Here is a 24,923-nt window from a genome sequence, read left to right as displayed (position 1 = left end):
GTGGATCTGGCAAAAAGTCGCTATATAAGTTGCTTAGCAATTTTGATAGTATGGCGACAGTGACGGGGATTGAAGGACGACTACCTGCGGGGCTGATTGTTGCTCCTAAAGTCAATGACAGAATCTTGAGCTATCTGATGATTCAAAGCTGTAGAAGCCAAAAACCGTTTCGGTACGCGGAGAAATGTCACATTTTTAGAAATTGCAACATTTTACCTTCTCGAGTCTGGTGTAGTACCAGTCTCAAATCAGCGTTTTCTCGCTTAAGCTCTTTAACCTGAAGAACGCTATCTTCGCATTTTCGCTGTAGTTCCTCATTGCGGTTGAGCTAAGAAAGTGTGTGAGCGGCCATGTGCGATCCACAACATGTGACTTCAAACAACGCACTTCGCTGTCAAGTCGCATCACAAGGTTTTGACATTCCCGCTGCCATTTCGCTTCAGATCGACGACATTTGGCCAGTTCTTTTTGTACGTCATCATTTGGTAACATGAGAGTTTTGAGGAGTGATTGGTAGTCTGCGTCCAAATTCGGTGAACAAAAGGTGATGATTATCTAGTCCACAAATTATAATGCGAACCTTCTTGTCGTCGTTCAGCCATTCTTTCAGCTTCTACCAGTTGCCTACGATGTCGTTAGAAAACCTTATGCACAATACTGGCCCTTGCAGCGTCAAACATACTGTTTCAAACTTTGAATCTCGAACTCTAAAGCCGATGATGTTTTATGTGACATAAGCTGTACCGGCAGGTAGCTCAACATGTCAGTCACACCACAAGATCGATCATTACCACACGAGGAATACCTGAAGCGACAGATCTTTAACAGTATGCTCGGCTTCCTCTTTCTCCTGTCGCCACCTGAGAGCTTGTGCCCGTGCTTCTTTCAGTTGGTCCTGTATGTCGTCCATATCTTGTTGCGCGCGTTGAACCTGAGCTGACATTTTTTCCACGGCGCTGGTTTTTTCACGGAGCATTGCGCGCTCAGCTGCACATATTGATGAGGAATGTAATGGATGGGGTTCAAGCAATTCATGCAAGAAACGAACTATACCTTCCAATTTCGCCTTCTCAATCTCAACACTCGACACCAAGTTGCTGTACTCTCTGTTTGTGTCGATTTTATACCTATCGTTCAACCCCAACCACAAGTTATTTATCATAATATTTCATACTGTTAAGTACCTAATCCACTTACTGCGCCATAGATTCTTGCAACTTTTCAGAATACTTTTCCTTCAAATTCTGCAATTGGGAAAGCTGCGCTAAGGCCTCGTCATACCGACGCTGTACAGCGTCGCGTTCCAACTTTACTTCCTTGGCCATTAGCTCCGCCTCAGTCCGTAGTGTGGCCTCCTTCATTACCGCCCGATTATTTTCCTCCAACAACTTCTGGCGTAGATCCATATTATGTTTCTCCAAGTCCTGAGGTTGTTTTAGTGTTGGGGTCACCTTTCCCGTTCTTTATCGGCAGTTTACTGCAGTAGTCACCTTCTCTCGCTCGGCTAAGCGTACTCTCTCCTGTTCCAGTAAGGTTGTAGCCTTTTCCTGCAATTCGACAGTTTTTTGCTCGAAGTCGGTTTTCAACCGTGACATATCGCTTTGGTATTTCTTCTTTTCTTCGACCCTCATTTGAGCAAGCTCGATACTTCGGAACTGGGTAAGCTGCAAAGAGGTGGCATAAGCGGCTGATGCATTGTGCACATTATGAAATAAGGGATACTGGGCCCTGCGCGCGGTACCTGTTGCTCCATTTCTATTCTTAGTCGGCTTTCTACTTCCTGTTGATACCGAAGTATGCGCTCTTCCACTGCCAATGCGTGAAGTCTTGCCTGATCTTGCTTTCGCTGTGCCACGTTTCTGTCGGTTTCTCGGAACTTGGAATCTTTGCATTCACTAAATTCATCAGCTGACGACACTCAATTACATTGCAAAATGGCGACGCACCTAGAAAATCCTCAATATCCAAATCCGTTTGCACGTCCTTGTCCGCAACGGGCAGGTCAGCGATTCGTATCAAACTGGTCAGTAGATTAACGAGAAGTACTTTTGCTCGTATAAATAGCAAATCCAGATTTATTTGATAGCTGCAATCTGCACACCTGAATCTTGAAACTTCATCAACGCATTCTTGTGGAAGACCCTGAGATAAATACTGCGCGATGGTCCAACTCAACATAGACAAACAGCTACTTACCAGCTCGCGAAAGAATACTGTGTGATTATCCATATGTAGTGCCTGCATAATATCTTCCTGCGACAATATCTATCGTTCCAGGCATCAGCAGCTGCGCTGATGCACCATGTGGTCTAGAGCCAGAGTCCAAAAAATGCCTTCCTACCTGATTCTTCTGATTCAACCCACTTTCAGGCAGAAACACTGACAAGGTAAAATCAAAACCACGCGCCTTAAGGTAGTCTACAAGCATGCTATCGAGCACTTGGTGCAACAGCCGGCCTTTTGTGCTGCCAGTGTCGTCGAGTCCAGATCCCCTATTTGGACCTTTCCCAAGAGCATGTGCATGGACTCGTAGCTTGAGCTCGGCAACAATCTTTGCGCGTAGTTGGGACTGTAAGGAAGGTAAGTCTCTTCAGCATCATGTTTGTTAAACAGGAAACCCCGCGTCAATATATATACTTTAAGCTTGTCAGCGACGCCAGCAGTTCGCAATGATTCAAACATTCGACTTCGCAACTCTTGCATGCTCATAGCATCATGTGGGCCTGCGTCTTTCATGCGTGTGGCAGAGAACATTGTCGAATGTCTGCTGTAGATCACTCTCAGATTGTTTGGGGCAAAGAACCGGAGCAACGCTCGCCAGCTGCTGACTGATGCGTCCACGTGACGACCTTCGATAAATCCCGCAGCGTTCTACCCTCGCCTTGTTTTGCGTCAGTCAACTTCCATCCGTGCGGCAGTTACTTGTGATCTTAGACGTAGCGTTCGGTGCATAAATGATCCTTTTCTTGTTTTCATTGTGGTATGCCGATAACGGCATTCAAAACTATGAATAACTTACCCTCCATACCTCCATTACCGATTGCTCCACCCACCACACCTTATTTTACCTATCAACCATCTCCTGAGTTGCCACAGACCGATGTACCGCCAACTAAAGTGAGGGATCTGCGCCCAGGAATGAGAGGCGTTAACCTTGATGTGGTTGTAATTGATAAATGTGAGTGGAAGATGAAGTGAAAGTTGGAAGGATCCAAGTAGAGGCAGGACGCTTCGGTAGACAGAGTTTCGCACAGTACAGCTGGCGGTGACAGATCTGCGCAGTTTTTCCAGTGGCACTGTAGTTGACGTTCTAGCGAGAACATTCACCTCAAGCCATTGTAATACTCGAGCTAGCACGTATGCAGACGTCACAGAGCTCTCGTCTAACTGGCGCGTTTGGACGTTGCTTTACCCTAGACGTAATTGAATCAAGAAAAGGTCCAAGATTCCTTTTCTGGGTCGGTGATGATAGTGGGTCAGTCATCCTTTCGTTGCTGGATGCAGATATTGGTCACAAAGTGCATCAAGGTAACGTTTGGGAGAGGGCAGGCCAGTCGCTGTACGCTCTTTATCCCGATATCAACCCTCTGATATGACCCACAGGGAATATGTTACACTTGATTAACTGGTATGGAAGAACGAGATTGACATTCAAATGCAACTTTCGAGAGTTAAAAATGGTTATGATTCTTCGATGCAGCGAATCCCGATTTTTCAAGGGCAGCCTGCAAGTTGCTCTTTACCCTAATACAGGCAAGCTCGAACGATATGCTGAGTGAGTGGGAAATGCCATGTTGAGACTGGAGCCCAGTAAGAGTTGAAGCCAACTGCTCTTCTTGTAGCATGCTGCAAGCCTTTGAACCAGAGCCAAATGTCAGTCATTATTTGTGGGAACCTGACGGAACTCGAGCGGGCGCATGGGTAGGACATTCTGCGCTTCATAATAGTGGTCATATCTTACTTATCGTATTGATTATTAGACTCAGCGAGAACCCGAGACAAAGTCTATGACTTGGGTGAGTATCGACCGTTTTTTACGTTCAATGGGAGCGCGTTCTTAGCCCCGCCTGCTGCAGTACATCCCACCTCCACATCCCACCCTCCGTCCGGCAATTCTCCCCCGGCAACAACCTTTGCAACACGCTTTATCTGCTCAGCCGCAACAACCGCCTTCATATCCACCAAACCAGCAGCCTCCCAACCACTTTGTTGGATCACGTGGTCCACCACCATACCCGAACGAACGCTTCCGTCCACCTCCGTCCGTACACCAAGGCCCAGATCGGTCAAGAAGACCTGATAAAAGGGCAAGGATAGAGTGACACAGTACACTTGATTTAGTGCTTGCGCTGAGAGTGCGCATCGTTCCTTTGGTTTTCCTTCCGCTATCAGAAGGATGCCAGAATCATGGGAAGTCCTGTTGGATTGCCATGGCCACAAAACCCCTCATCGCGAAATGCGTGATGAACATCAGAGAGACTGGAAATTCACAAACGGACAGTATGATTCCAAAAAATCTGACACTCCATCGGACGGTCCACCTTTGTAAGATCCATCTTAATGACGCACATGCGTGTCCAAAATACCCATTGGTTGGAGCAAAATCACACAACAGTAGCTTGGTTAGAGGACAATGACAGACGAAAGACGTCTGCCTTGTATGGCCTTGTCCCCTGCGAGCAGGGCCATGATAAAATCCACAATATGAAATGTTAAGGAGCCAGAACAGATCTGGCGCAACTGGGCGGTTTGAACGCCTTTGGCAATGTCATAGCGACCGCGTTGTTAAGATCAAGTGGCACAGTCGCGTAGAAAATTCTGTTCCAAATTGAAACAAAATTTTCCCACACTGTTTCATAGCCACAACTTTCTGCCGGCCGCTTTTGCTTCAGGGGCTCCTGCGCCATGTCCAACTTTGCCATCCGTTGAGGCGGTGGCTGTGCATACGGTTGCAAGTGGGAACTTGATATTTTGAAAGCAATGGCAGTAGGGAAAGTGTGAGCCCATCTAGGTTGTGTTTGCATTGGTGTTTATGGAGATTACTGTATCTTTTACTATAGACAACAAGGTTATCAAATAGTACGTATACTGTTGATGCTCACTTTTGAAACGCAACTCTATGGGCGTGCCAGGAAAAATCTGACAGCAACTGACGTTTCCCACCTTGCAGATACTGTATATAGATAGACAAGCAAGAAAAAAGTTAGAATAATGAGCTCTTACGAAGCTACACCACCAACGGATACAGTGACTCTTGATGTATCTGGGGCTGTCGACCCGTACCCGTTTCCTAGACGGACGATGACAAGGAGGACGTTGGGTAGAAAGGGTAAGTAGTTTGACAGACGTGCAGCCGCAGAGACGTTAGAACCTCTCGTTGGGGAGCTCTCTTTTGACCTGGTATCCATTTTTGCAGGTACTCTCGTAAGACCAGAGCGATATGTCAATTCGCCCCTGCTGCGCACACAAACAATGCGGAGTACTCGCCGCATGTTAGCAGGTCCTGCTGGCCCAGACGCCTCAGCAAATATCTTTGCCAAAAGCGAATTTGATACATGGACAATCTTCTCAAAGATGATGACATGCTGTTTTCCTGCCTTTTGCCTTAACTGCTGCAACATAAAAGGGGCAGGTCCACAGCAGGCCTGGAGGGAGAAGGTCACCCTGTGCTGGATCATCGTCATCCTGTGTGCATTCGTGGTGTTCTTCATTGTAGCATTGAATCCTCTGCTGTGTCCAACAGGGACTGGCGCCCCAGTCCCTATCGATGCTGCTGGTAAGCTCGCCCAAAGACGCAGAGTAATGTCACTGTCACGCACTCACATCATATTACAGGAGGGATCATTGTTTTTGGGACTATGTATAGGACAAATCCGGCTCTAGGGCCCGAATTTACCAACCCTCGTGGCAGTGATCTTTCGGATCTGTTCCAACAACCACCTGTCGCAGCTTGTCAGCAGCTGAACGCCACAACATACCCGTTTGCGTTCGTTCAGAGTCCATGTCAGCAGGCCGGTAATTGTCGGCAGCTTGCTGGCAGTGGATTGAAGCCCTTTGATCGATTAGATGGCGGAGAATCGGTAGATCCTCTTGTTGCCTACACTTGGGACGAGATCGAAGCTCGAGGCTACGTGGTTGTCAAAGACAGCGTCTTGAATTTGAAACCCTACTTTGACCAGTTCGGCCGACAGCCACTACCAAACAATCCGGTTGATGCGGTGCTGCGAAGAATCAGGAATCGTCGAGAGGCAACACGTATTTTGAACAACCTTCCCGAATTTGCCATGAATAGGGAGGCATTCGACTGTTTGGTTGACAAGTACGTCGCTGGACAGATCGCTGCACAGGATGCGTCATGTATTATTTCGTACCTGTTTTCGATCATTGTTGCTGTTATCGTTCTTGGCGTACTTCTGTCCCGATTTGTCATGGCCGTGATCTTTGACTGGTTCATATCACATCGTCTTGCACGAACTCCGAATCAATTCGCGAGCGCAGCTGCTGTGGGATATGCAAACAGGTCCAACGACACGGAACTGACCTACATAAGCGATCGTAAAAAGATGGACATTATGAATCCCAACGACATTGGCTTGGATCTCTACACGGTCCTTCTTGTGACATGCTACTCAGAGGGAGAAGCTTCTCTTCGAACTACGATGGAGTCTATGGCTGCAACGGACTATACCGATAGCAGAAAGTTGTTATTTATTATCGCTGATGGTCTGATTACGGGTAAAGGAAATCCAAAGAGTACACCGGACTTGTTACTTGATATGATTGAAATCGATCAGACCTTTGGAGACAACCCAAAGCCGTATTCGTATATTGCCGTTGCGTCTGGTTCGAAGCAGCACAACATGGCTAGAGTTTATGTCGGTCATTTCTGTAAGTTTAGCACTGGTTTGTGCACCTTTTTCGATATTGTTCTCATTTGATATATACGTTTAGCGCACGCCGGTCACCGCGTTCCGACCATCTTGGTGATCAAGTGTGGGACACCGGAAGAAGCGAGCGAAGCCAAGCCAGGCAACCGTGGAAAGCGTGACTCTCAGCTCATTCTAATGAACTTTTTCACGCGCGTTCTCTTGAATGACCGAATGACCCCCCTGGACTTTGACTTGTTCCGCAAGGTCCATCATCTCATGGGCGTCACCCCAGACTTTTTTGAAATTGTGCTCATGGTGGACGCCGATACCAAAGTTGCACCGGACTCACTGCGGCTCATGATCAACGCCATGCACAACGATCAGTTGATCATGGGTCTGTGCGGTGAAACTCGAATTGCAAACAAAACTCAGTCGTGGGTCACGATGATCCAAGTCTTTGAGTATTACATTTCTCATCACCTCGGAAAAGCTTTTGAAAGTGTCTTTGGTGGTGTCACATGTCTGCCGGGCTGTTTCTGCATGTACCGGATCAAAGCACGCAAGGACGGGGAATGGGTACCCATTTTGGCGAACCCTGATGTAGTGGAGACGTATTCCACAAACGAAGTTGACACACTGCACCAAAAGAATTTGTTGCTGCTGGGTGAAGACCGATTTTTGACGACCTTGATGCTGCGGACATTCACAAATCGGAAGATGGTGTTTATCCCCCGTGCGGTCTGCAAGACTGTGGTTCCTGACGACTTTGCTACCTTGTTGAGCCAGAGGCGTAGATGGATCAATTCGACCATTCACAATTTGATGGAGTTGGTGTTGGTGAACAATCTCTGTGGTACCTTTTGCTTTTCCATGCAGGTAAGCCATCAATCAAGAGTATAATGCGTGCAGGGTGCCATATTGATTGCTTTTCTTGCCCTCTAGTTTATTGTCCTCCTCGATCTCATCTCTACCGCCGTGCTTCCCGCCTCCATCCTGACAACCATCTACCTAATCATCAATGCAATAGTATCGAACGTGAATAAGGACGCCGACCCTGGGCAATGGCTGAACATTGGCACACTTCTCTTTGTCATCTTCTTCCCATCGCTCATTGTGGTCCTCTCATTCCGGCGCTGGCAGTACATAATGTGGATGGGTGTCTACATTTTGGCATTGCCTATTTGGAACTTTGTCCTACCGGTCTATGCCTTCTGGCACTTTGATGACTTTTCCTGGGGCGCAACCAGACAAGTGACCGGTGCAGGCGGTGCGTCGGAAAAGAATGGCCACGGAAACGAAGGAGGCACATTTGACGGGAGCAAAGTCAGTTTAAAACGTTGGGAGGAATACGAACGGGCCTGGCGACGGAACGTTGCCAAAGGAAAGCAAATGGCCGAGTATCATCCACGCACTCCGAGCCCATCGCCAACAGAAAGTAGTCATGCTGATTTGTTGGCGGGTCAGACGTACTATGCCGAAGGACGCTATTCGCCCACTCGGCCACAGCAGCTTGTCCATCAATTCTCGAACTCAGTTTCATCTTCTGAAGCTGGATCCACCTACCACGGTAGCTATCAGGGATATGGTCCTGTCAAATAGATGAAGAACGCTTCTGAATTGGATGATGCTCAACGAACACTTTTTAGTTCAGTTGAAGCGCTAAATATGAATTTACTTGTATTTAACATTGTATAGTAATGTTGTTTGTAGTGTGCTCTTGACAAGGAATAGAGATGGGACTATTATAATTGTCAAAATACGTGGCTTGCGACAAACGGAGGGATTCACGCGGTAAATGGCTTAGTATGCTTACCCCATGTCCACATGCACTTGCCAGCACTGGGTTTACGGTTTACGGTGCCTTTTAACCTTGTTTCTTGACACAAGAAACTGTTTTATCTCAAGTACAGTAAACGGTGGAGAAACTGCAAAGGTCTTCATAGGATAGAATTCTAGTTTTTATTTTCTCTGAAGACGGACAAACTAGACTGCATCGCGTCCGGCGCGCCGGAGAATCCACTGACCTCACAATGCGACGTTCCAAGGACCCACCACCAGCGGCCGCAGCACCTCCGAAAACGATAGCTTCCCTTCCTCCCGACCTTATCATCCGAACATTCACCTTCCTTCCAATCCCAGACCTTTCAAAAGTCGCGCAGGTATCTCGTCGGTTCAAAATACTCGTGTACAATGACGATGTGTATGAGCCCAAACTTCGGGCGCTGGATATATATCCTCCTGAAGTAGATGGGAACAGTCACATAGGGGAAGGGGCTACGGCTCCAGAGACATCTGGATTGGTCGACTTGTTGTCGACGCGGTTGAGGCAAATGCCTGGCGGACATATGTTACCGGGTAGTACAAAGTATTTGGAGACGGGGACGCTTTGGGGTTCGTTGGTGGAAGATGAGGCTGACGAGCAGGATAAAAAGGAAGATCCTGCAGAAGTGGGACCAACTACCGACGCGAAGGATGATGGGGCGGCGGATGCGAAGGATGACAAGGATGTACAAGAAGATGGTCCGGTTCAGGCGGGCGTCGAAGGAGAATCTTCAAAAGTGGGCGAGGAAGAGCGACCTCAACAACCGTCCATCACGTCCACATTACCATCTGGTAAAAAATCGTCACTCACCATCGGAGCGGGTGGACTTAAAGCGGCTGGAAAGCAGAGTAACACCATCAGTGTGGGCTCTTTACGGCGGCAACCTTCAACTTACTCCCGCGGATCAGGACAAACGGCGCGGGATTTGTTCCGGCGGACTTATACCCAGCTGTGCCCCTATTACCTTGACTTTCGAAAACGACAAAAGGATTCTAAAGTATTCAAGGATTTCAAGGATATTAGTGAGGTTGCGATGGTATTGCGACGCCTCAAGCTTTTTTCGGAAGCTCATTTTATACCTGAAAGCGATGACATACATTTTGCCTTGGAGACTACGATAGAATGGTTCGAGTCGATGGTGCTTGGTCAATTTGAACGAGCGTATGACGGCAAGAATATCAAGGAAATGCAACGGAACGCGCTAGCAGCGTATCACCTGAACGGTGGTGGGAGCTGCATCCAACTCTTCATTTCCAAAAACCCTGTCTTCTTTGATCCCACCTACAACCCGTCATTAGTTGCATCCAAACTCCCTTCGACAGGCGGCGCAGCCGCTGGTTACACTCTTGCAGACGAATTCGCCAAATTTAGTGATTACACACTCAATAACTGCCGCGAACAGGCTCGCATCATATCACAAGTTTTCCTTCCCGAAACCGACGCGCTGACTTTATTTGTCAACAAAGTGTTTGAGGACTCTGTTGCAGAGTACTTGAGCGCAGTGTTGGCTGCCGCCAACGAACGCGAGGGATTGGGGATTTATTTGCACACGTTGGCTACCGGTATACATTGCTGCATGCAATTTGCAGAGTTTATTGCAAACAACGATGCGGGGGTACCTGTGCAAACGGAAAAGTTGAAGGAAGCTGTTATGGCAATTTGCCGGCCATACACGAATAATTATATGAGGCAAGAGATGGAGCATATGCAGCTGAAATTTAACAAGGAGCTGGAAAAGTGGACCAATAGAGTGAGTTGACAAGTTCATGTTTGCGTCAGTTCTGCGTGGAGTGCACCTTGGCTCATTGTTATTGTTGCAATTTTCGATAGAAAGGAGACCCACGGAAGAAAAAAGCCGCCGCCTTCATCGCAGACCAAGAGAAGGCCCAAGCACATAAACGACAAGTCATGCAAACAATGAAAACCATCATGTTCGCACCTGTTGCGCTCGGCAAACTCGTTACAGGAATGGGCGGCCACAACAAGGTCAAACCCCACCGACAATCACTTTTAGACAATGCAGAGCCCGTTACGCATTTAACCATAGAACAAGACGACAATGTGACATATCATTTGGATGATGATTCATTGAACTCGTTGATTTCTCTGGAGCTTTGTTTGCATTTGATGCATACGAATAAGGAGGCTTTGGGTCGGGTTTTGGTTATTACCGCCGCTACGGATATGGGCAAGCTGTAAGTTTTTTGGGGTGTCTTGTTGGCATCATTAGCGTCGTGCTGATTGCTCAACTCTGCGATTAGACGGACCAATGTGGAAAAAATCTTTTGTGCTTTGCTGGATGTTATTGGACCACAACATATCCGACCGGCTTTTGATACGTAAGTGTATGCTCCACTGGTATCATTTGACTGGGTCACTCATACTCATTTTGTCGTCCCTTAGCGCCCTTGAGCGTCTAAGCCGTGCCCAAGTTGTGGATCAATCCGACGAAAAAGCCGTCAACCCCGACTCTCTCCAATTCTTTGAAATGGTTCATATCGCGGATTTGATCCAGCAAATGATTGAAGTCTACTATCAAGAGGACGTCAAGCCCTGGATAGACGAGTCCGACTTTTTGTCGGATATTGTGGTGGATAAGAAAAGCTTTGAAAGACTTTTGGATGATTCGGTTGCGAATGGAATGGATAAGAGTATACAGGTTTTGGTGAATCAGATTGATTATATATTGTTGGTGGAGCAAGCGCAAAAGGATTTTAATCCGACCGAGAAAGACGTGGTGTTGGATCTCAAGCCGACAAAGGTAGGCAAAATGTTTTCTTTTTCGCATTATGGTTACTCATTCGGTCGAGGGCAGGCTTGTCAAAGAGTCATTGAATGCCTGAACTCCCATATAAAGATTCTGTATGGTGTCGCGGAAAAGCACACGATGGAGGTCTTTTTTGGCGAAGTGGGCGTGCGAATATTCAAGTAAGAAACTATATACAATTTAGATAATCTCTCCTGCGTCGGACTCACACCAAACACAATTTTAAAACAGCGTCGTTTGCAAAAACATTAAACGACTACAAGTCAGTCAAACAGGGGCAATGCAACTTATATATGATCTAAATCGGTATTACGAATGGGCGTGTACACTCCGAGTGGCATCCGTTAAAAAGCTCTTTGAAGTGCTCAAGGAAGTGGGGAATCTGTTTTTGGCGGATGGTGGAGAGGAATTGCGTAAACTTGTTCACGATCTGCCGCGGTACCAGGGTGCCTTGAGGATTGAAGAGATTTATGAGTTATTGGCGAGTCGAACCGACTACAAAAAGATACAAAAGTACATGGAGAGCAAGGATTGCATTATACAGTAGGATGAACGGAATGGGCTCATACATGTGTTTGGTCTGGGACAGAGAATCTTCTTGAGAGAATTTCGAAATGTGTCATAATAGAATCTTTATCGTTTTCCAATATTGATATTATCATATCGCTCTATTATTCTATATATACACTGTGCTCTTTAGAAATATTTGGATATTTGCAATCTACAGCTCCCGTTCCATGTACACTAAAACCGGTTGGACACCCGGCTTTAGCTTGGAAGCTCCGGCATCCGAGGGGAACGGAACCGTCTTGCCAGTCATAATGAATCCGCATCGACCGTACCAAGCTTGAATACTGTCATAATGTCCAAAAAAAATCAGAACCATGCAAGACGTGATGGAACAAACTGTACTTACTCCTTCCTGTCCGTCAAAACATTAATAACACATTTCTTGCACCCCTTTATCCTCATAACCTCAAACGACGCTTCCATCAATTTCCGACCAATTCCCTGTCCCTGCTGAGATTGGTTCACAGCAAACATTCCAAAATAGCCTTCATTATCAGGCAATATTTCGGCGTTTATGCAACCAAGGGGGTCAGTTGACGTAGTAGGATGGTAAACCAAGAATGTACCCGTAGATGGGTCGCGAAGAGGGGGGATAAGTTTTTCGAGATCTGGCGCAAGGGCTCGAGCACCTTCGACGAGATGGGATTCTGTTGTCCACCCTGCATCGTTTCGGTAGGCGCCGTTAATGATATCCAGAAGGACTGGTATATCTTGGGCAGTGGCTGGACGGATACCAGGATGGGCGGGGAGATAAGTTTCAGTAGCCATGTAAAAGTGCTGACGGAAGTGAGGAGAAAGTAGCTGGGGATGGCTATTATATAGTAAGTGTTCAATTTCCCCGGATGGAGGCTTGTGTGGCTTGTATGATGAGATAAGCGTTTGCCCCCGGCACTCCACGCCTTGCAAAAATCTCGACCATCCCGCCAGCCGGACCGCCGGGGACGATCGTTCAATGGCGGAACGTTTGACAGTTGGAATGGGGATGAGTCAATTTTAGAACTGGGCATGATTGCACCGTTCGGCCGAGGTTCTCCGGAAAGGTTGAAAGTCTTTTTTTGGAGGCTTTCGGGTGTGCACTTTTGCATCATATCCTCAAAACAGGATTCGTAACGTAAAATACTCGACTAGTCATCTTTTAATCAAGTGGGAATCACGTAACCCTCCGAAATTACCCTCCGACATTTAATGGAGAGAACCGAGGGACGTATCCTTCCTTGTATATGTCGAGTTCAGATATCGTTATACATGGGTGCATGATGGCCACTTTATCTAAAACCATTTCCACATGGACGACAAACTCTGAATTATTGATATGTTGGATGTTTGGAATTTCATCGAAAATGAATTAATGGTTCGGTTCTGGCAGCTCTGGATGACCCAGCGCGATTGCGTTCTTTTCCATTTTTATTTTTTTTATTTGGAATGTTATACGCTTTGTTCAAAGGGGACGGGATCCTCTAGATTATGGTTGATGCGACTGATGGGAAATTACCATACCAAAGTCTTGTATTGGAACGTTTTGTGATGATTTGGCATGAACCTTACGTGGGACGTAGTCTTTTGGATTCGCCTTGTAGAGTGCAAGAAAAGCCCCAATGCTTATCTGAAGGTCATTGCTGGTTAAAAAGTTTGAAAACCTCCGAGAGAAAGTCCAAAAAGCATCAACTTCTGCTTACCCAATTACTGACAAGTGTGAAAAATGCCATCATGCGTGGTTATTGAACCGCTACTTTTTTGTGTACAGAACAACCTTGCAGCAGTTCGTTTTTGGTCTTGCGTTTGTTTGCAGTCCCCAAAAATCAACGAATCCGGCAGTCTTCTTGCTTTATTTACGGACGCTACGCAAAAACACAACCTCAAGAACCTTTGGACCGTATGTGGCGAGTGTAGCAAAAGGACAAGACGCGCGCTTTGTTGGTGGTGCACACAACAAAACACACTTTTTGTAACGGCCTGCGTAGGTCGTTGGCAAGACTCGAGTCTTTTTGTTTTCTTTTCCTTGACGTTTGGTGGTGGGTCTTGTTGTGTTGTGCTGCACCCACACAGACTCGTGCAGAGTTCCTTGTCTGCCCTCTGGTCAAGGTGAGTGATATATTGTGATGGAAGGGATTGGGGGGAATAGTCACAATTGAGGATTGCATTTTTACGCATCTCATGAGCTATTGGTGGTATTGGCTGTTTGCAACAAGTTGGAAGGCTTGCTGATACCATGCACTTGAGCGGGACTTGAGCTGATGCGCTGGACACACTTTTATATCCCATGTCAATGGGAAGGTCCATTCTTGCTTTTCTGGTCATGTTGATGGGTTGCGGGGTCTGACTAAAGGCGTGATATTGTTCATTCATCTGGAGTATATATTGGTACGGTCTAGTGGAGTGAAATGGTCTGCATTTGTGCTGCGGCGCGCACCGGGATGCAAACGGATTTGTGGAAAGATCGATTGCGACGTTCTGGCACAGCTGTCCGTCTCTCGTGTGTTTGAGAACGAGAATGAGAGCTATATGCATGTGCTGTGTCAGGGTTGACAAAGTGTGATCATCAAAGGGAGGAAGGGGCATCGTGAACGACATCGATATTGATAAACCTATCCCTGCACAACACTCACTCTGCCCTCTATCAGCTCCCTGGAAACGAAGCGCCTCATCTCATTCCTACCAATCTCCGGGCCTCACAACTCTAAACAATTCGTCTCCGGTGCCTGCCACGGCAACAATCCTCGAGCGCCATCCACGTCTCGCCCTACCCTGCACCGCCCACACCCGCTCCCGACAGTCTTCCCGGAACCGTACTTATAGAAGAGCCGGATACTGTATCTCACCCAACAACGTTTGATTCTCATATCCAATCCAATAGAATGCCTGGATTAGAAAGCGTGATTACGCAAGTACAGCCGCCGGCGGCTGAAAGTGGAGATGATGGACCTGCAGGAATCATCGCGTCAGTAAGGCCGAATGCAGAAGGTAATGCAAGCGCTGCAGCCACAAGTGCAAACCAGACCGGTACGTCTTGCTATGGTACAGACATTCTGCGGCGTAGGTGCATGCAAAACTCATTTCCAACTGCTGATAGGATCTTCCTCGAGCGCCACCCCACCAGCTGCACAGCCCCCGCCGACCCATCCGCCGCCAACACCAAATTCTCAATCTTCTGCCCAAGCCAATGTCCCCTCTGGATCCAGTTCCGTTCGTTCCAATCGCTCATCGTGGAAATCCGTTATTGCCTCGATTTTCGCATGCTGTTATCCTGATATCACGCACAGCGAGGTCGATGTGGAGAAAGATAAGAGGGAAGGACATGCGTTGGCTAATACAGCTGGGGGGACTGTGGGTATTAGTGGGAAAGGTGTGGATAAAGGTGGGGGGACGGTTGCTCCGCAAAAGGACGCAAAAGGGATGGTTGTCAAAGCCAGTGGTCCTGCCGGTGATTTTCAAAAGGCGAAGCAACAAGCGGTGAGTCTACGCGTGCCATTTTCGGTGATGAACTTGCTGACTCATCTTTGTCTCTTTTTAGCAGCCGGAGCCAAAATACCTTCTCAAGCCACTGGCCGCAGAGGACGTTGGACGTAAATGCCTCGTTCTGGATCTTGACGAAACCCTTGTACATAGCTCATTCAAGGTATTCAGGAGGCAAATGGACTTTGCCTTCTGACCGGGCTCTCATGATTTTCTTTTATTTTTTTACCGCAATCAGGCTGTGCCGCAAGCAGACTTTATTATCCCGGTCGAAATAGATGGACAGGTCCATAACGTGTATGTATTGAAACGACCTGGGGTGGATGTTTCCTACAAAGATTGGGACCACAGTTTGAGGTGGTGGTTTTCACAGCGAGTCTTTCAAAGGTATGTCGCGTGTCTAGCTGCTCGATTAGGTTGTGAACAAAACTGGTGCTTAATATCTGATGTGGCGTGATCAGTATGCCGATCCTGTCCTTGACAAGCTCGACCGACATCGGGTAGTAAAGCACCGACTTTTCCGCGAAGCATGCCTCCATCACAAAGGAAACTATGTCAAGGTAATGACCAACTATTAGCAACCTACACAAACCTCTTCAAACACGCTGACGACTTGTCATTAGGACCTAAGCATGTTGGGACGAGATCTCAAAGACGTTATCATCCTCGACAACTCCCCTGCTTCGTACATTTTTCATCCTACTAACGCAATACCCATTTCGAGCTGGTTCAATGATCCGAATGATACCGAGTTGTTGGATTTGATACCGTTTTTGGAGGATCTCAAGATGGTGGATAACGTAATGTTGGTATTGGATAATTCGACAGATGATGGATGAGGGGTTAAGCAAAAAGCTGAGAGAAACTGTTCCCTTTGGTATTTTTTTTTTTATTATTACGTTGAGAAAAATGTTTTGGGAATGGGACTTTTGGGTGTTTTGTTTGTGTGTTTGTTGTTTTGGAAATCTGTGTGGTCCTTGATTCTTTTTGGGGTGCTGGTTGGGGTTGTTTTCTCTGGTGGTGTTCCCTCCCTTTTTTTTTTTTTTTCGTAGTTGCAAATGGAAATACCTCATTTATGTTTTGTGGGAATAGTCCTTTTGCAAAGGGGGGCCGAACCCGCACAGGATCAGGACCAAGAGTGGCCGCTCATTTTATGGTCTACTGGATTTTGTACCAATTCCTTCTCATCAGCAGTGGACGGATATCTCGTCACACTCTGGCCGATTCGGTCGTTTTTGAAAAGTTTGAAAATGGTCTATTAAAATGATGCCATTGAAACTTTGCAACTCTCTTGCAGGTTACTGCACAGGCCGCTTGAATGCCGCTTGGCGATAATATCTAAGCTCTTGTATACTCTCGCGGATATCATCCAATGCCCTGAATGCATAACAGGGCAGTATGAGCCAGAGCTGTTTTTGAAAGAGTTGCCTCATCAAACAAATGGATTTTTACCGATGTGAAAGACCCTTTCGCGGTGCATTCTGGGCCACCTCGGGCAACCATCTCCTGACAAGTTCCTTGATGGTGCTCACATCGACAATTCTGTAGTGCAAGTGATTGATGATGTCTGGCATCTCTTTCTGGAGAAATTGCTTATCCATGTGGATGGAATTGCCAGCCAGATGCGCAATATTTGATGTTGGAATGTGCGATTTTATAAAGGACAAGACCTGGCTGGTTGCGGACTGGGTCGTTGTATTTGATGCCAATACCTGGGATGTAAGCCCGGACTGCATATTTTTTTTATGTTGGTTAGTTGTTGAGTCCCGACGCAACCAGGGATGCCAATAATAGAAGTTGGGTCACCTTTCCGTGGTGTTCAATGCACCTGTGTGATATGGAGATGGAAATTAACCTTTTTACAAATGAAATAGTAGTTTTTCTCACGGATGTACCATTGAGACATGCCCTCCATCAATTCCTTGGGTTGACTAATAACAAGGTTGGGACCCTCGGCAACGATATTTAGGTCCCCGTCAGTAATGATGCAGGCGATTTCAATGATTCTGTCCTTTGCGAGATCCAAGCCAGTCATCTGGGGGAGCGTTTGAACCCAAGTATTCCCAAGGTTTCAATGCTATGCAAAAACACATAATGTGGTCAAGAGTATGGTGCAAATGGGGACGTTACCTCCAAGTCGATCCACACAAGGGGATCTTTAATGGCTACAGATGCCATTCCCCAATGCAATGCTTCAGGTTGAAAGGGCCTCGAGTAGCAATATCTTGTAGGTAGTGCTCGGTTGAAACGCAACAATGAGCGTTGAAACATGTTCTGTGGGAAACTTTAGCAGCAACCATGGTAACAAATTAACATTCTTGCACGAGCCTTTTTATCAATCGTGTGATCGCTCGTGTTGCAAGTCCCTTTCCCCTAGCGTACGAATGTTTTTGTTCAACAAATGGACAATCTCTTTTGCCCTTTTACTTGCCAAGGCCCCCGTCGTCTCCCCAGCCGTTCCATCCGCCGCCCGTCTCGCCGTTCCATTTCGACCGCGCACTGTAACCCCCCACCCGTTCATTACAAGTGTTAAAATGCAACACATCCCAAAACACACGTAAAAATGCAAGTGCCCTGATCTCTATTTTTTACCAACCACTCCTTTAGCATTTCAGCCTCCAATCAGAATGACACACAGTTTCACATGAATGAATGGCATAGTCATGTACCTGCATGGCACAGTCATATATCAAGTGGGAGGGGCGGCAGGCGATTTTCTCCTTTTATGGCAGGGGGGAGTTTTAAAGGCTTTTTTCCCACGGGGGGCTTCTTGAAATTTCCCACCCACCCACCACCTGCTCTCCCCCAAAAAGAGACCGACTTGAGCTGCATCTTCCCTCCAGGGCAATCTTCTTCTTGGGAGCAGCCATTAGCAAAAGTTGCCCAATCGTCATGCACATTGTACAGTAGACATTCCCTTTAGTTACTTTTAATCTAGAATACGTCGCCTAGTCTGTACATTATAATATCGGGCAACCTATTCTACGTTTTCTCTCTCTCTGAACCAAGAAACACGAACGACAGCAACTAGAACAAGAAAAAACACACAAAAAAACACAATGGAATACTTGTCGCCTGCACCTGTACCTTTCACCGCTTTTGGAGTGCCTCCTCCGCCTGGCTTCCAATTGCCGTCCTTTTCGCCGCTCCTGTTTTCACCCGCTGCGACGCAACAAGATCAGTCGACCGTTGAGCAACAACAACAAGAGTTACAGGACAAGCCGCACTCTACTGGTCCGGAACAGAAAGACATTATGGGCAATGAACAAAACCCTCAAAAACAAGTGTCTTTTCGCGAGGTGAGTCATTGACATGAATAGAGAGGCTTTTGACAAGCGGATTCTGATAGATTTTTGCATGCTTTTTAGTTTGTCACGGTGGCCTATACTTGGGGTGCTGATGAGTACGACCGATCCAGTACCGAGGTCGAGCCGCTGACAAAGAACGATCTCATTGAGCTGTTGTTGTACCGCGCAGAAATGCAACAGTACACTCGTGAGCTCCTCAAGTTGAGAAAACAGGCGATTGAGGCTGAGCGTCGCAAACGTCAACGGGAAATCGCTGCATTCCAAGCCTACCAGAGATGCTCAATCGCTGCTGCAGCTTCGGCCGCCGCTGCGCAATTTGCGCAACCTGCGTACGCTCCTGTTTGGGACCATGCGGCTGCCGTCGCTGCCGCTGCTGCTGCATCTGCAGCTGGCCCGGCTTACGTACCCCAGCAGCATTACTATATGCATCAACCCCTGGACATGGGGTTTGCGCCTTCCAACGCTCCTAATTATGGTAGCGTTATGTATTACTGAACGAGATCCCACCGAGCAACAAAACGCCCTACGATATCGATCTCGACTAGATGTACAGCTTTTTTTTCAATCTTGGCGGCGGATACCAGAAACGATCAAAATCTTAGACGAACGGTGACAAGATACACACGAAAAACACCAAAAAAATAACCTAAACCCGTCCGAGCGCTATATCCATTAATTACGGCTTTCCTCTCGGCGGATAAAATTTGTAGATATAGTCTCCCATGCACACTTTTATTTTTGTTTTGTTTTTTTTTGTCTTAGTGAAGATAGTCGGCGTATATGATTTGTAAATATGGTTGGGGATCGAGGATTGGGGATGCCGAAGGGGATAATTTACTGAACATTTTGTGATGGCTAGGGGGTTATGGGGTGGGGTGTGATCTGATGGCTGCTGTTGTGTGTCTTCTGTCTGTCCGGTTAGATGATCCATGTTTTGTGTATATTGTATTTACTGGGTTCTCGGGCAGTGGAGAAGAGTTTTTGTTTTTGATAGATCCCTTTTACAAACTGGTAGATATATGGCTGGCAGTGTTGCGACTATTGGAACCTTGTTTGGAATGGTTAGTGTTTGTTTGACTGTTTACTTCCTCGTGTGAAAATGATAAAATGAGTTTGGCCTCTTTTGTTTCTCCTAAAATGATTATGCTCAATTCTGACATAAAGATAGGAGATGTGCAGTCAAAATGCATCGCATGCATCCCCTACCATGATTCCGATCGTACGCCAGTGTGTATATTTACAATGCAAAATGCAAAAAAATATCCTCACCCACCACCAGACCCAAACCGATTTTGAGCCAATTGTTTAAACATGGCCAAAGTGGCATCCTCTTTTGCTCGGTACGCTGCCACCTTTCCAGCCATTTCGGTGGACCTCTCATCCCGCCGTTCCTTTTTTCGCTCCTCCCGGCGTTCATGGGCGCGCTTATATGAAGCTAATGAATCACCACCCATTAGATCGCGATCATTCAGTTCCACATCCACATCGCGTTCTTGTTTATGATAGGCATTTTGCGCCCGTCGCTTTTCAATGAGTGCGTCTCTGTTTTGGAATTTTTTAAAAATACTAAAAAGATGGTGTGTTTGATAATTCAAGGTGTGTAAAAGACTTACCGCCCTGTAGCTTTGGGTGCAAGCTCCTCCAGTACCATTTCTTGATCTTTCCGCATATTGCGTTGCTCTCTTTTCCGTGCAATGCGCTCCTGTTCTGCCTTATCGAGATCTGAAAACCATTTTTGCGATCAGATAAAAGTTGATGGGGGAGTTTGGTTTCTGTTTCTTTGATGCCTACCATCGTCGCGTTCCAAACGCGATTTTGATCGTGCCTCGGCTGCATATATGCGTGAGTAAGGCATACAGGATTAAGACTTCGTTTTGGGCGCTTACCAGCAGCTCTACTTTTTTGTTCCAAGACATCAAGCGGGCGGTTTAATTGCTTGGAAGACTGTGTAAGGGAATCTACAGAGTCCCTCGCATTGGCAAGGGCGTCCTCGTTCTGGCAAATTTGGGACAAACATGTGTTAACGTAATGAGACAACGTATGCTGGCATGTGTTTTTAAACATGCAATTACCCTTTACCAGATTTTTGAAATTCCATTTGTGACGACTTCGCTCTGCCGCGGGGACTTCGGATGTAGAGATTCCTTCGTAGTATCGTTCTGATTTCCACGTTCATTTCTCTTGCTTTCCGGTAGCGTCAACACACGTATGATGGACTTACTTTGCAGCTTGCCTCTATTCCATCGCTTCACAAACTGTAATGGACAGCGTACATTTTGAATAACGAAACATTTAGAGTCGAAGAGGTCAAAACCATACCGACCTTGTCAAAATATGTGCGAGTCTCTGCACCACTCAAATCATTGAAAAATAACTTCTTCTCCTGTAATGCATTCCGCAATTAGGAACCACCGTTTAAACTTGGAGCCATAATGTTATTCATCGCACCTGACGAAGCCAAAGCTGGAACTCTGTCGATTTCACAAAGTAGTCATCCTCGTTGATCGCTATAAGTCCAAACCTCGTAAGCCCCATGCAAGCTACACTAGTTTCAAAAGGCTAAAAACTCCCAACCAGGTCTGCCGTATCTCCGCGCTGTAGCTGCCTCGTCATCCACTTCCGACTCGACATCATCACCTTCACGCTTTGACTTGCGATGCTTTCGCTGCTTGTCTCGACCATGTCGTCCTTTTTCAATGTCTCTATCCTGATCGTGGTCTCGCTGTCGTTTGTGCGAGCTCATGGTAATCGGTTAAACAGCTATGCGTGGCTGGAAATTGTCTTATTTACTGGTGATCTTTCAAAGCAAGTAAAGATCGGTTCAGTTGGCATTTGTTGCGTTGGTCCGAACCATGAACGCGTGCGTCATGTGTTAAAACACATGTTAGGTAAGGCGCTTGTGGTGCTGGTGGTGATGCGGTCAAGTTTCCCTTGCCTTCTCCCTCCAAATTTCGTCCTTCCTAGCGTTCAATATCTAACAGCCCGCTCCCTCCCATAACGTATAACGCTCCCGATTCTTGGGAGTAACTGTTTCCCAACTCCTTACTGCGCTCAGTTCAAACTTTCCATTCTAATTGGTTCAACTGGCCAAATAGCTCCTCCAACACAGACACACTTTGCAATGGGTCTTATCTATAGACGGTTCTTGGACGGGCACTCTCGCGTCTATTGCTGCAGCGAGTGCAAAACACATCTTTCCCACAGCGAAGCCCTCATGTCAAAGGTAAATAAACCTGTCTCATGATGTTCCATGTTTTGTATTTGACCAAGTGCTCCCCAGGCCTTCCAAGGTATCCCGTCGTAAATACCCTTGATGTATCCTCCCCTCCCAGTTTGTTGCTCACCTGAGCCAACAGGGCATCACGGGCGTGCTTGGTTGTTCCATGATGTAGTGAATATCATTCAGGGACAACCGCAGGACCGGCCAATGACCACGGGGCAGCATACCGTATGCGATATCTTTTGTATCAACTGTCAGGCTGTGCTTGGGTATGTTGCAAGCAGTTTATGCAGTTCCATTTGGGTGGTGCTAACACTTTTTTGCTGTATGCAGGTGGAAATATGTATGTACTGGATTTTTTGCACCCGGTCCATTTGCCATCCATCCATGGTCTCTAACTTGACTCTCATGATTTAAAGGAGAAGGCATTCGAGGAAGACCAAAAGTACAAAGAGGGCAAGTTTATTCTCGAACGAAGTCTCCTTTGCGAAGTGTCTGCGTAGCTGCTGGCATGCAAGCGTCTTGGCCGTAAAGTCGGTCCACATTCGTTGGATGTGACGTGTATTTCTACTTGAATGGTTGCTTTCGATGTGCTGCATTATTGATGGATTGGGGGTTGAAGTTGGGAAGCTCTTGGAATTTGTATATATTATATCACTACCATATGAAAACGAACGAATGTCGACACATGATCTGTGAAATGTCACCTTTTATTTCCCCCGCTATCCCTCCCCGTCAGGGCTGCATGACCAAAACTGAATCTCTCAACTCTGGCTTCTTTCCAAACTCCTCAACGAGCCCCTTCTTTCTCGTGGCCTCGCGCGGACATCCCTTGATCCCACACATGTCCGCAAAATCACATCCAACATTTTCGCCAAGCGCTCGCTGAAACAGATCAATTGGACAGAACACGGATGGACACCCAGGTAGAAGCTCTTCTTTCTCGTTCATGAGAAAGCGCACAAGGTGCTTCGTTGTCGGTCCGCCAGATTTTGATTGTGAATCTGATGTTCCATCGTCACATGTGTAGAGCTCAATAAAGTAGTTGGCCGCAAACGGTGATAAATCACTTAATCGAAATTCTCGGTCGTACAACAGGCGCTCTGTTGAGTTTGCGTATAATGGGACCTTATCACGATAAAGCCCCTACAATGGTTTCCGGCAATGATGTCAATTCTATTCGGAATGATCGGATCACAGTTAAACGTACCATAGCGGCCATAAAGAATACGTTCGTTTCCGCGTGGCCGAATCTACGCAATTGCGGGTTAGTTTTTGCCATCAACAAGGCAGTTCTCCAACCGCCAACCTAAATATCCCTTGTGTTCGCCCTCGCCCTTCAATAGCATCAGTCAACTGCCATGAACGACATTATCAGTATTCACTTGTCTTCCTATATCCGAACCTTCACGGACGCACCTCTTTAGCTACATCGGTCGCCAAAGCGCATCCAACTTTGGCATTCAGATCAAACCCATATCCCAAATCCCAGTAGTGCTTCAAATCATCCAAATACTCTAACAGCATGATCTCGCCCGGTTCCAAAAGAGTGCACCAAGTGTCATTTCGCGAAAACACAGAAACCTCAAAAGCGCATGCCCGATATATCGCCTTAACATGAGAAGAAGTCAAAGGAATTTCCTCATGCCCGGGTTTTGTCATTGCTTTTCGTAATCGGGAGACCATTTTGGGCAGATGCTCAGCAGTCCATTCATCTAATTGTGATGAGAGGAATGGATGATCTTCCACCACCTCTGACCAAAGAGGACAGGACCATTTTGGCATAAGTTCATAATCCATAACCTTTACGTAAAGAGTAAGTATCAACGTTTCGCTTTTTTTCAAAGTAGTATGAATTACCTGAGGGATTGTATATTGATACACAGACTGTTGGACAGTCACCGCTTAGTAAGGACACGGATGGAGCTTATAGCTGAATATGATTCTTACTTGGTACTTGCAGGTACCCGACGGTCCCTTCCCGTCGAAAAACCCAGCCGCAAAGGCACTCCCACTCTGCCCTGTTCTAGTGAGCCACGAATGGCTGAGATTCGACATACCGAACGCAAATACAATGGAAAGTATACCTTGATGTTGTTGAGCTGCGAAATTTGTACAAATGTGGGCTGTACGGCTTTGAGCTAACATATAGCGACTTTAAGCACAAAAGCGTTGAAGACCCTACATCAGTCGTGAAAAGTATTCACATACCCAAACAGCTCCTTGTACCGCTTTGCAGCTCGTTTGCCCAACCAATACATCTCATCTTCGCCAATCAGGGCCAAGATATTGTTGTCTTCAGGAATAAATGGATTGACCTACAGAAGCATTGCTGCAAATTAGGCACCTCGAATCGAATTTCTGTGTATATCAACCAATTGCTCTTCATACCCAATCATTCAACCATGAAGGAGCCCGAACATCATCCCTGTGCTGATGAAATATTTGAACCAGTTTATCAAACGACAATATCTCTTTGACACTGGGATATCGTGTACCGTGCCGTGCAATCTGGAACATACCGGCCATTGTCAGACAATGAAAACACCTTTTCTTGGCCACCACATCGATCAGCCAAGACATACCAGTTGCACCTGTTGAAACCTACATCCTTTTGGCGGGTCGGAAAGTGGTGGTGTTTTCATTGTAGTCCGGTAGGGGTATGGACCTTTGCTCCCGAGATGCCGGCTCACATCAAATGCAGGGTCTTTGTGACCTTGCTCTGCCGACGAACCACCCAAAAGCCATAGAAGCGCAAGTTTAAAGAGAACTACCATTGGGCCCATCTTTCAGGTTAATTCCAGAGTTAACTCTAAAGAGATACCCATGTGGCGCAACTTGGCTTACCACACCTTGTTAGTCACATGATGTCCAAGCATTTCGGACATATTGTAACCATTCTGGGCTAAATGAC

General features: G+C 46.7%; 11 protein-coding genes across 14 annotated transcripts; 6 read left to right on the top strand and 5 right to left on the bottom strand.

Annotated features, from left to right (window-relative positions):
• Window positions 1-742: 742 nt before the first annotated feature.
• SPPG_05428 (uncharacterized protein) lies at window positions 743-1,361 on the bottom strand (the record flags this gene model as incomplete). The annotated part of the gene is made up of 3 exons (XM_016753643.1): window positions 743-987; window positions 1,054-1,127; window positions 1,198-1,361. The coding sequence occupies 3 exons, from the start codon at window positions 1,359-1,361 to the stop codon at window positions 788-790; spliced, it is 438 nt and encodes a 145-aa protein (XP_016607214.1). The 3' UTR covers window positions 743-787.
• A 1,486-nt stretch (window positions 1,362-2,847) lies between these two features.
• Window positions 2,848-4,852, top strand: SPPG_05427 (uncharacterized protein). The gene is made up of 7 exons (XM_016753642.1): window positions 2,848-3,178; window positions 3,418-3,528; window positions 3,604-3,628; window positions 3,701-3,775; window positions 3,843-3,921; window positions 3,981-4,016; window positions 4,077-4,852. Exons 1-7 carry the CDS (start codon window positions 2,983-2,985, stop codon window positions 4,320-4,322), a joined length of 768 nt encoding a protein of 255 aa, XP_016607213.1. The 5' UTR covers window positions 2,848-2,982; the 3' UTR covers window positions 4,323-4,852.
• Window positions 4,853-4,882: 30 nt separating this feature from the next.
• Window positions 4,883-8,628, top strand: SPPG_05426 (uncharacterized protein). The gene is made up of 6 exons (XM_016753641.1): window positions 4,883-5,079; window positions 5,171-5,329; window positions 5,417-5,776; window positions 5,836-6,888; window positions 6,952-7,745; window positions 7,812-8,628. Exons 2-6 carry the CDS (start codon window positions 5,212-5,214, stop codon window positions 8,466-8,468), a joined length of 2,982 nt encoding a protein of 993 aa, XP_016607212.1. The 5' UTR covers window positions 4,883-5,079; window positions 5,171-5,211; the 3' UTR covers window positions 8,469-8,628.
• Window positions 8,629-8,661: 33 nt separating this feature from the next.
• Window positions 8,662-12,184, top strand: SPPG_05425 (uncharacterized protein). The gene is made up of 6 exons (XM_016753640.1): window positions 8,662-10,441; window positions 10,522-10,886; window positions 10,953-11,030; window positions 11,095-11,452; window positions 11,507-11,619; window positions 11,690-12,184. The coding sequence occupies exons 1-6, from the start codon at window positions 8,900-8,902 to the stop codon at window positions 12,003-12,005; spliced, it is 2,772 nt and encodes a 923-aa protein (XP_016607211.1). The 5' UTR covers window positions 8,662-8,899; the 3' UTR covers window positions 12,006-12,184.
• Window positions 12,089-12,813, bottom strand: SPPG_05424 (uncharacterized protein). Its single transcript, XM_016753639.1, has 2 exons — window positions 12,375-12,813; window positions 12,089-12,312 (listed from the first exon to the last, which is right to left on the bottom strand). Exons 1-2 carry the CDS (start codon window positions 12,794-12,796, stop codon window positions 12,180-12,182), a joined length of 555 nt encoding a protein of 184 aa, XP_016607210.1. The 5' UTR covers window positions 12,797-12,813; the 3' UTR covers window positions 12,089-12,179.
• Window positions 12,814-13,748: 935 nt separating this feature from the next.
• On the top strand, window positions 13,749-16,626 carry SPPG_05423 (CTD small phosphatase-like protein). The gene is made up of 7 exons (XM_016753638.1): window positions 13,749-14,110; window positions 14,650-15,028; window positions 15,099-15,478; window positions 15,540-15,644; window positions 15,720-15,868; window positions 15,943-16,041; window positions 16,105-16,626. Exons 2-6 carry the CDS (start codon window positions 14,884-14,886, stop codon window positions 15,983-15,985), a joined length of 822 nt encoding a protein of 273 aa, XP_016607209.1. The 5' UTR covers window positions 13,749-14,110; window positions 14,650-14,883; the 3' UTR covers window positions 15,986-16,041; window positions 16,105-16,626.
• A 52-nt stretch (window positions 16,627-16,678) lies between these two features.
• Window positions 16,679-17,948, bottom strand: SPPG_05422 (uncharacterized protein). Its single transcript, XM_016753637.1, has 6 exons — window positions 17,810-17,948; window positions 17,612-17,755; window positions 17,377-17,516; window positions 17,288-17,309; window positions 16,934-17,211; window positions 16,679-16,858 (listed from the first exon to the last, which is right to left on the bottom strand). The coding sequence occupies exons 2-6, from the start codon at window positions 17,750-17,752 to the stop codon at window positions 16,780-16,782; spliced, it is 660 nt and encodes a 219-aa protein (XP_016607208.1). The 5' UTR covers window positions 17,753-17,755; window positions 17,810-17,948; the 3' UTR covers window positions 16,679-16,779.
• On the top strand, window positions 17,869-19,923 carry SPPG_05421 (uncharacterized protein). Its single transcript, XM_016753636.1, has 2 exons — window positions 17,869-18,780; window positions 18,850-19,923. Exons 1-2 carry the CDS (start codon window positions 18,541-18,543, stop codon window positions 19,282-19,284), a joined length of 675 nt encoding a protein of 224 aa, XP_016607207.1. The 5' UTR covers window positions 17,869-18,540; the 3' UTR covers window positions 19,285-19,923.
• Window positions 19,922-21,624, bottom strand: SPPG_05420 (uncharacterized protein). Its single transcript, XM_016753635.1, has 9 exons — window positions 21,364-21,624; window positions 21,238-21,296; window positions 21,113-21,172; window positions 21,011-21,044; window positions 20,869-20,948; window positions 20,676-20,784; window positions 20,581-20,619; window positions 20,403-20,511; window positions 19,922-20,331 (listed from the first exon to the last, which is right to left on the bottom strand). Exons 1-9 carry the CDS (start codon window positions 21,530-21,532, stop codon window positions 20,055-20,057), a joined length of 936 nt encoding a protein of 311 aa, XP_016607206.1. The 5' UTR covers window positions 21,533-21,624; the 3' UTR covers window positions 19,922-20,054.
• Window positions 21,625-21,671: 47 nt separating this feature from the next.
• On the top strand, window positions 21,672-22,876 carry SPPG_09277. 2 transcript variants are annotated; one of them, XM_016757434.1, is made up of 5 exons: window positions 21,672-22,012; window positions 22,070-22,079; window positions 22,146-22,278; window positions 22,343-22,352; window positions 22,429-22,876. In XM_016757434.1, the coding sequence occupies exons 1-5, from the start codon at window positions 21,911-21,913 to the stop codon at window positions 22,510-22,512; spliced, it is 339 nt and encodes a 112-aa protein (XP_016607205.1). In that variant the 5' UTR covers window positions 21,672-21,910; the 3' UTR covers window positions 22,513-22,876. The 2 variants fall into 2 exon arrangements, with proteins under 2 accessions (XP_016607205.1, XP_016607204.1); XM_016757435.1 differs by having other exon boundaries at window positions 22,343-22,876.
• On the bottom strand, window positions 22,609-24,821 carry SPPG_05419. Of its 3 annotated transcripts, none has more exons than XM_016753634.1 (10): window positions 24,595-24,821; window positions 24,401-24,520; window positions 24,221-24,327; window positions 24,097-24,150; window positions 23,960-24,035; window positions 23,870-23,896; window positions 23,429-23,812; window positions 23,319-23,365; window positions 23,220-23,262; window positions 22,609-23,155 (listed from the first exon to the last, which is right to left on the bottom strand). In XM_016753634.1, the coding sequence occupies exons 1-10, from the start codon at window positions 24,793-24,795 to the stop codon at window positions 22,745-22,747; spliced, it is 1,470 nt and encodes a 489-aa protein (XP_016607203.1). In that variant the 5' UTR covers window positions 24,796-24,821; the 3' UTR covers window positions 22,609-22,744. The 3 variants fall into 3 exon arrangements, with proteins under 3 accessions (XP_016607203.1, XP_016607201.1, XP_016607202.1); XM_016753632.1 differs by having other exon boundaries at window positions 24,618-24,821; XM_016753633.1 differs by having other exon boundaries at window positions 23,960-24,150.
• Window positions 24,822-24,923: the final 102 nt, after the last annotated feature.

The sequence above is a fragment of the Spizellomyces punctatus genome (assembly GCF_000182565.1).
Source record: "Spizellomyces punctatus DAOM BR117 chromosome Unknown supercont1.9, whole genome shotgun sequence".
Lineage (NCBI taxonomy): Eukaryota > Fungi > Chytridiomycota > Chytridiomycetes > Spizellomycetales > Spizellomycetaceae > Spizellomyces > Spizellomyces punctatus.
Note: the sequence above shows the minus strand (reverse complement) of the source record. Positions and strands in the feature narration are given on the sequence as shown.